We start from the raw sequence: 9647 nt of genomic DNA on the forward strand, positions 1-9647 counted from the left end.
GTTAAAGTGTTAACTTTGGTTTGACAAAATGTTTCTTTCTTGATCAGGCGTAAAGTCCTACGTCTGTCTGGCGGTTTGGATGAAGTGGGTGACATCAACGGTTACTTGGTCTTGTGTCTGCTTGCTACATGGGTCATCGTCTACTTCTGCATCTGGAAGGGTGTTAAGTCCGCTGGAAAGGTACAAATATATGTTTATGTATATTCAGCAAGGATGTATTAAAGCAGTGTTTCCCAACCTTTTTTCTAGCGCGGCACAGTTTTAAGTAAAAAATCCCACGGCACACCACTAAGCACTGAAATATAGCAACAACAAAAAAAGATAGAAAGGGGGAAACATTTTTTTTTGTTTTTTTTTGTTTTTTTAAATAATTAAGGCTTGTTCACACCGGGACGAATATCGCGCGCGATTATCGCCGACGTTTAATGCCTCGTGACTAAACAAAGGGCGCCAATGTGAGTGTGCACACCGACGCGCAAAACGGCAGGCGTAAAAGCGTTATTTTTTTAAAAACGCCTCGGGCTCGTTTTTTTGGTTTGACGCGCCGTGTTAAAAACTGGCCGACCAATGAGATTGACACTTTTGTTCACGTGCCTGAAGCTGCTGAAGTTACAGTAAAACACGACTTGGTGGCGCTCAAGCACAAAACGGTCTTGCCGAGCACACATTGATACCTAACGACAAAGAGGAAGTAAGTAGACCAAGAAGATGCATGGAGGCAAGATGAATGTAGAGCTGCTGGTCTCCTTGGTGTCTGAACACAAAGGGCTTTATGACAAACGCGACAGCGACTACAAAAATCTCGATAAGAGGGAGTTATGGAAAGGAATTGCAGATCAAATAGGATTCGATGTGTGTATTAGTATAGTGTATTTCTGTTTTTCTTTAATGTCAGGGAGTGAATTAATGCACGTTCACTCGGCTCATCGCCTGCGAAAATCGCTTGGGTAAGAACACAAAAGACGCGTCGAAAAACATTGGCGATAAGCGCGCGCGATAATCGTCCCGGTGTGTACGAGGCTTTACACTGCGTCATCAGAGTTGGTATTGTGGCTTTATATATTATCAGACACTTGCATTTAACATTTTATGAAAGTCATGCTCAAATGGAGTTAACAAGGTTTTTTTACCATCGAATGGCAGAGGTATGTGTTTTGTCCGTCATTATAACGGCCGCAACTGAGACAGTGAGTGCATCGCATTACGTTTTCTTCAACTTACAGGTTATAAAGTTTATTGTAACTATATGGGAGCTCAGATTTTCTTGTTGTTTAATACATTTGTCCAAAATCTCATGATATAAAAGATGAACTGCTATGCACAGGATATTTAAAACGTACAAAGTATATTGGCTACAACAAGACGGCAAATGCTAACACTTCTCCACTCTTCAAACACACAAAAAACATTAGCCTTTATTGACGTAGTGTTTCATGAGTAAAGAAAACGCTGTACTTACTCAAACATCAGTTATTTATTTACCCTTGCATTGCAAACAAGCAGAGATCCATATCCAGATTCCAGACTGTGCGTGGCACTTCATTCTGAATGGAGGGGGTGGAGTTACGAGGTTTCGCTGACAGTTTGATGATCCAATGGCGTTACGAGGTTTAGTCACAAGCTCCTTTGAATGCTTTTCATTGGTTAAATATTTGTAAAACCCTCAAACAGACATAAGCACTGTTTTAAGATAATAATAATAAAATATAATAGAGATAGGAAGTTATAATTTTCCATGGCACACCTGACAACCTGTCACGGCACACTGCACAGTGGCTGGGAAACACTGCATTAAAGTGATCAAAAATTACATTAAACACATTCATAATGTTAAAACAAATGTCTATTTTAAGTTAAAGCTGTTCTTTTGAGCTTTCGATTTCTCAAATAATTCTGAACCAATTACTTGTGGTTTCCACATAAATATGAAGAAATGTTTCTTAAGCATCAAATCAGAATGATTTCTGAAGGATCATGTGACACTGAAGACTGGCGTAATGATGCTGAAAATGTAGCTTTACATCACAGGAATAAATTATAATTTAATAACATAGAAAACAGTTATTGCAAATTGTAATAATATTTCACAATATTACTGTTTTTACTGTGTTTTTTATCAATTAAATGCAGCTTTGGTGAGCAAAAGAGTCTTCTTTCAAAAACATTGACCCCAAACCTTTGAATGGTACTGTATATAAATCATTTAATAATATATAAATATTGTAATATTGTTGCAGCGTTTCCCTTGTTGATTGTACGTCGTAATGGAAGTTATAACTCTGTAATGGGCTGTCCTTATTGGAAGTTTTAAGCTAATCTACAAGTACTCAAATCAATATTTCCTGTATTTATTTGATAAGAAGCTGTGTAATAAGTGGGATAATGTACAGTCAGATGCTCATTATCTGCTTCACATCAGGGTCCTGATCACCCTGCTAGGGTTTATTTTGCAGTAATGATGGCTGGCAGTACATTATCCCTTATATACACGTACTGTACACACATCAGCCGAACTATTATGAATGTTTGTTGTGAACATGAGGAAATAGATCAAAGGCCAGAGCACTGGCCACATAAGCTGATTATTAGCTCTCCCAGCGGATGTGTGTGTGTGCTGGGTTTTGTTCTAGTGCTTGACTGTTAGAGAAAAGATTTCGAAACGTGATAAACCTAAATCTGTGATGCTTCAGACAGTAATACTTATTTCAGGAGCTACAGTGGTTTTACATATAGGTGGAAAAATATTAGCAGTACAGTAATGTGTCTGTATGTGTGCGTGTGCAGGTTGTGTATTTCACAGCTGTGTTCCCATATCTGGTCCTGGTGGTCTTGTTTGTTCATGGCGTCTCACTGCCAGGAGCTGTTAATGGCATTATTTACTACCTGAAACCGGACTGGAGCAAACTCTCAGAGGCACAGGTGAGAGCATGGCTGCACGTGTTCAGATATATGTGGGTGATTCTATGGCCCTGTTTACACTAGTGCGTTTTCGTTTTAAAATGATCCTCGTCTACACTCGCGTTTTCACTGCGTTTCAGAAACATTCTCTATCTGCACTACACAACCGAAAGGTACAACAGTGAGCATGATGTCAAGGATGCGCAGAGCGAATGTGGCCAGCCATCGTTTTCAAAATTCTCTGTTTTGGTCCGTTTACACTGAAACGCAACCCAGGAGTTTTCAAACTACAACAGGGTCTGCAGCGTTTTCGAAAGTCTCCGGGGTAGTGTAAATGACAGGTGTAACCGTGGCAAAAGTTATGCGTTTTAAAATGAAAACGCACTAGTGTAAGCGTATTCTATGTTGCAAACCATGTCCCAGCAATCCCACATTTCATAAATAGATATAGAATGTAAAGCATTATCAAAGCAGTAATAGAGAGTGTTTTTTTTTATTTATTTTTTTTTGGCCCAAATAAATTGTGAATCAAATCTGGCAACAATGATGTGACTTTTTTTTATTATTATTAATTTATTTATTAATTTCTCTTAAAACATGCTAAAAACTGTATACTTCTGGCTGGTCAAGTAAAATATGCAAGTGCTTTCAAGAGTAAACAAACAGTTACTATTTTGAAAAAGAATCAGGCAATGAAAGTCATAGAAGAATGCATGCAAAATTAAAATCTATTTTTTTCAGCATTAAGATTCAACAGTAAGCAAAGATTCACCCATGTACTGAAGTTTTAAACATGGTTATATAATTCTTGTTGTCATGATGGTTATGATGGCAGGTATGGATTGATGCTGCCACGCAAATCTTCTTTTCTTATGCTATCGGTCTGGGAGCCCTGACAGCTCTTGGGAGCTACAACCGATTCAACAACAACTGTTACCAGTGAGCAAAATATCTCACACACACACACACACACACACACAGGGATAATTTCATAATGTTATATTTCAAAATAAATAAATAAAATGTAGTGTATAATATAGTAATAATAATACAGTAATTTTTACTATAAATTATATGAATTTGTCACTATAAATGATGATTTCTCTCTCTCCCACTGTAGGGATGCATTCATTCTGGCTCTCATAAACAGCGGCACAAGCTTCTTTGCAGGATTTGTGGTTTTCTCAGTTTTGGGATTCATGGCGGCCGAACAAGGCGTTGACATCAGTAATGTGGCAGAAAGTGGTGAGAAATGCTTCTGTCCTCATCACGCTGTCTGTTCTTTCATTCTCCTTGATTACAAGAACAAAAAGTACCATACTACTACAGTACGATTTTGGACATGGTACTATAATGGTAAATACATGAAAATGCCATGGTACATGAACATGTGGATCTGGTTTTCTCTCAGGTCCTGGTTTAGCATTTATTGCCTATCCAAAAGCTGTGTCGCTAATGCCTTTAGCGCCGCTGTGGGCGGTGCTGTTCTTTCTCATGCTTCTGGTGTTGGGATTGGACAGTCAGGTGAGGCTCCACCCACTCATTTATGACAAAGATTTGAAAAGACCTATTATAGAAAAAGTCCTATTATATCCTACTATTTTCAGTAAGTGAGTGATCAAACTGATTAAATTGTTACAATCCATTTCAATACAGAATGTTCCAATAGACATTTGCAAAGGTATCTGAAAAGCTCTGATATGATATTATATTAAACAGAGTTATTGTCTAAACCATATCTGGAACTACTACTTCTTCACACAGCATTCTTGCATTCTTGGGCTCAAAAACAGCCAGGTGGTGGCGGTGCACACAGAAATCAAACAGAACATTTCATTTATTAACTATTTTTAATTTGAACTTCAGCAAAGCAGCTTTAACTTACTTTTAAATAGAGTACTTATTAAGTAAATAATATACTTAAAAAGATTATTAAAAATAATATGAGGATTGTTTTCAGACACTTATTTGCATGTTAAATGCAATTAAATGAACATTTATTATAGTGTAAATTTACTAGTGCTGTCAAATCGATTAATCGCGATTAATCGTATCCAAAATAAAAGTTTGTGTTTAAATAATATGTGTTTGTACTGTGTATATTTATATATATATTATAAATACACACACAAACATGAATATATTTAAGAAATATTTACATGTGTGTGTGTATATATGTATATATATATGATTTATATTATACATAAATATAAATATAATTACATATATTTCTTAAATATATACATGTATGTGTGTGTATTTATAATATATATATATATATATATATATATATACACACATATTATTTAAACAAACTTTTAATTTGGATACGATTAATCGATTTGACAGCACTAGTAAATTTATATTAAATGCAATTAGATAGCTTTTTTTGACCCACTTAAGTAGGACTTAAATACATCTTTATCCCCCGGTTTCACAGACAAGGCTTAAGCCTATAGTCCCAGACTAAAATGCATGTCTGAGCTGTTTTAACTGAAAGAAACTTGCGCTGACATATCTTAAAATATATTAGTGCCATTGTTTTGTCTCAGGATGCACACCAGTAAAGTTTTTTTCTAAGGAACATTAATAAAAGATACTTAAATGTCCTAATTGAACTATGGCCTAAACCTGGCTTAGTCTGAGTCCTGACTGTGAAGCCAGGCCTATGTGTAATTTCATAATAAATTCTATTGTCTTTTAATTTTTTTTCTAAGTGTACTGACAAGTATTTATGATCAACTAAAACGAAACTAAAATGTCTAAAATTCAATTTAAATTTGCATGTCTTTGTATATTAAAAATTTTAAATATGTGTAATTATGCATTTATAATGAAGTTGCAATATAGTACATTAAAAATATGTTAACTTTAAATGTAATATCAAATAACACTCTACAGTTAAAATTATAATCACATACTTTACATGTGCTTTAGTATGTTAGTCAACACATCAAAATAAGTGTATGTTAAAGCACAAGATTGCTTTTTAAAAGTGTACTTAAGTGTGTTAAGAAAACATATGCTTTGTCCAAATACCCACACTTGTGGTCTTTGCACTTGACCACTTGACTAAAAGGCAATAATCATGAAAGTGAAAGTGTACTTACTCTAAGTACACTTAAAGGCATATTTCACCTTCAGTTGCTGGTCCCCATTGACTTCCATAGTATGGGAAAAAAGTCAATAGGTACCAGCAACTGAAGGTGAAATATGCCTTTAAGTACCCTTTTATTTCATTAATATTACATTATCTGCAAGTAGTTTTTTTATGTACCTTTCAAGATGTGAAGTACACTACAAGTGCACATCCAGTACAATTAAGCACACGTCGTTTTCACAAGTGTAACCTTACGTGCAGCGATGAAATCCAGAAATTTCTCATGTTAAAGTCACATATATTAGCCAGCAACAGTACAGCAGCTTACCAACCTCCGGCGTTTAATCTCTGTCAGTGTGACGCATGAGTACGTAAAGCAACCATTAAAAAATAGCACAGGAATGCAAGAAGACATCCTGTGTGAACGGTGCCTTAAATGTTCACACAATGCCTTAGATTATCCACAGAGCTCTTAGATTAGCAACGATGTTTGACAAGGTCAGACACATTCAGATGTCCTTGTTGTCCACATATTTCTCGGTTATATCATCTGCTTCCTTTTAAACAAGACTCATTTTCTCTCTGTCTCTCAGTTTGTTGGTGTTGAAGGCTTTATTACTGGAATAATTGACATGCTGCCCTCAAAGTCATTCCTCGGCTCTCAGCGTCGTGAAGTTGTTGTGGCAATATGCTGCTTTACCTGTTTTACTATTGATCTTTCCATGGTAACAGAGGTATGTCTGAGGCCGACAGTGAAGTATATCATACGATAGAGTTCATATCAGTTTCCTGATTGTGTTTTTGGTTACATCTCTCTCCGTACAGGGAGGGATGTATGTGTTCCAGCTGTTTGATTATTACTCTGCCAGTGGGATTACTCTGCTCTGGCAAGCCTTCTGGGAGTGTGTGGTGGTGGCCTGGGTGTATGGTAAAAATCTGTAGCCATGCAAACACCGGAACCGTGATTTTGCCAAGTAGTATGTGTTCCTGGATCAACAACAGCATGCCTAACAAACATAAGCCTAACAAAAATTCAACCCTGCTTTAAAAAAGACCTGACCCTGCAGCAGGGTTTCTAAAATGGGGGTTTATGAGGAAACTGCAGAAGGTTCATCAGTTGTTGAAAAGGTAATAATTACTTAAATAAAATGTAACTTACTTTTACATTTAGATTAACTTTTTTGGGGCAGAAATTTGCAGCATTTGACCTGTTAAAATCTTGATGGTTTGCACATTTGAAAGTTTGAATTTAAGACAAATATTTGCATATAGTTGATTCTTGTAAAGACTGAACCCAAGTGTGAACACCCTTAAAAGTAACTATTTCCATTAGCTGTCAAGTTTCATGTTTCAGCAGTAGCAATATGAGACATTTTCATATGAAATTAATTGTCATATCACAGTTCAAATTGCAATTACAATATATGACAAAATAATCACAATATAATTTTTTGGCCAAATCGTGCAGCTCTCTCTATCTATCTCTCTCTCTCTCTCTCTATATATATATACATATATACGTGTGTGTACAATTTTAAAATAAAAACCAAAATAAAACTTTTATTAAAAAACTTACCAAAAAAAAATACTACTAAAATATTTTGTTTACTTGCATGTCACATGACCAATCTTTTTTTTTTTTTTTTTACTTTTAATTTTTGTATTTTCTGTTTTCATTTTATTTTTAGCTAAAGTTTTAGTAATTATGTTGTGTTTTGACATAATTTTTATTAATTTTATTTTTTAGCTATTTTAGTACATCAAGTTAAACTAAATGAAAATTAGAAATGTTGTTTTGGCAACTAGATGAAAAAAGTTAATTAATAAAAAACTCAATTAATTTTTTTTTTTTTTGGGGGGCATAAAAACTTGACAGATTTATTTAAACATTAAACACTGAAGAACAGTAAAAAAATTATAATGCATATGTTATACAGTATATTGCACATATTTAGCAAATTGCTCCTCTCCAGAGTTCATTTGTCTAAAATTTTAGGTAAATGTGATGTTATGTGGCATCTTTGAAACACTGATTGAGTGATTACATGAGATGGATTTCGGTAAGTTGTACTCTGTCTTTTAACATACCTTCGGATGTTTATTATAACAGTTTTTATATAAATATAATATTTATTTTATTTCAAGTAACATTTTTTTATGGTTTTATTTTTAGTCGACTACAATAACCTTGCCGCGAACATGCAAATATATGTTAAATTACTGAAATACTAATTTAAAATCTCACGCATACTTGAAGTAAATATATACACTGAAGGGGTTCGGCTACCAAAAAAGTTTGGGAACCCCTGGTTTATATTAATATTCTCTCATGCCAACAAGGATACTGATTCAGGAACCTGTCATATCTGGGGAAATCACGGTGGGCATGCAGATACACATTTAGAGTCTTTGTGTTAACCCAGAAACACCTCACTCTCGTTCTCTGACTCTCTCTGAAGGTGCGGATCGCTTCATGGACAATGTGGCCTGTATGATCGGCTATCGTCCTCTGCCGTATATGAAGTGGTGCTGGTCTTACGTCACTCCGGTAGTGTGTATGGTGGGTTTTTCCATGCAATAATGGATCAGCATGGGGTTTCATATTCTTGAGAGGGTATTAAAAGGTTGTTTGTGTGTTTTGCAGGCTGTTTTCTTGTTTCATGTGGTCAACTACAAGCGATTAGTGTATAATGCGGTGTATGTGTACCCGTGGTGGGGTGAGATGCTGGGCTGTTTTCTCGCGCTCTCATCCATGCTTTGCATTCCTCTCACCGTCCTCTACAAACTGCTGCACTGCAAAGGCTCTCTTATGGAGGTACGACTGTCACGTGTGTGTGTGTGTGTTGCTACTTTGCTCATTATGCAAAAAACTAGCATATCAAGCTAAAAGCTACTCATGGTTTGATGTAGTTTTAATGGTAAGTAGTAAACTTTTATTTTGATTATTTTAGTTTTATTTACCGATAATAACTAATTTGATGCCAAACGACTTCTAGTTACTCACCAATAGTTGCATGAATCTCTGGTCTGTTGTTGTATGCAGCGATGTTCAGTATGTGTGACTCTGTGTTTCTCTCGGTTCAGCGTTGGCAGCATCTGACAACACCTATCTGGGGTCGACATCACCTTGAGTTCCTTCCACATGAGAATGAAGCCAGACTTCTACCAAAGGCAGAAGAGAATAAAAACACACTGTTATATGAAAGTGTCATTTAATATCCCGGCCAGCACTGGAAAATGATCCGATACAGACAACACGGCCCTACACACACACACACACAGCGGTGTTCGCTCTGTCATGATCAAGAGAATCATTCAAGTCAAATCCATACTACACCGCAGAGCACCTATATGCCATTAACATACACAGTGTCATCCCACTAAAGCACTTCAGCCACACCAGAGCCTGCGCATCTTAACTGTCATGCAGTAATAATGCTGATTTTGTCCAAGCGCTCTTCTCTCAGTGAGAAGGCCTCAGGCGCACAAGACAAGCTCATCATGCATGCTTGTGTTTGACTGACCGTTATCTGCCTAGTGTGCTGATGTTGTTCAGTATTATGTCTTTGTGTTTGTTACATCGCACTGAGATCTTACAGCAGTGTTGTGGAGCAGAAAGTGGGTTCATTAATTATTAAACCCATTTTCA

At 36.0% G+C, this 9647-nt stretch overlaps 1 protein-coding gene across 1 annotated transcript in view; it reads left to right on the plus strand.

The window, feature by feature from the left end:
- The window catches only part of LOC107673283 (sodium- and chloride-dependent creatine transporter 1-like), a 16038-nt gene extending 6391 nt beyond the window's left edge, over positions 1-9647 (plus strand). Inside the window, exons 5-14 of the mRNA XM_016466818.1 lie at positions 48-180; positions 2785-2919; positions 3734-3837; positions 4019-4143; positions 4310-4422; positions 6592-6732; positions 6824-6926; positions 8458-8558; positions 8643-8813; positions 9083-9647. Coding sequence (XP_016322304.1) covers positions 48-180; positions 2785-2919; positions 3734-3837; positions 4019-4143; positions 4310-4422; positions 6592-6732; positions 6824-6926; positions 8458-8558; positions 8643-8813; positions 9083-9214 — 1258 coding nt within the window. The 3' untranslated portion in view covers positions 9215-9647. The remainder of the gene's footprint in view (positions 1-47; positions 181-2784; positions 2920-3733; positions 3838-4018; positions 4144-4309; positions 4423-6591; positions 6733-6823; positions 6927-8457; positions 8559-8642; positions 8814-9082) is intronic.

This window comes from Sinocyclocheilus anshuiensis, unplaced genomic scaffold, assembly GCF_001515605.1.
Source record: "Sinocyclocheilus anshuiensis isolate Anshui unplaced genomic scaffold, SAMN03320099.WGS_v1.1 scaffold453, whole genome shotgun sequence".
NCBI classification, from domain to species: domain Eukaryota; kingdom Metazoa; phylum Chordata; class Actinopteri; order Cypriniformes; family Cyprinidae; genus Sinocyclocheilus; species Sinocyclocheilus anshuiensis.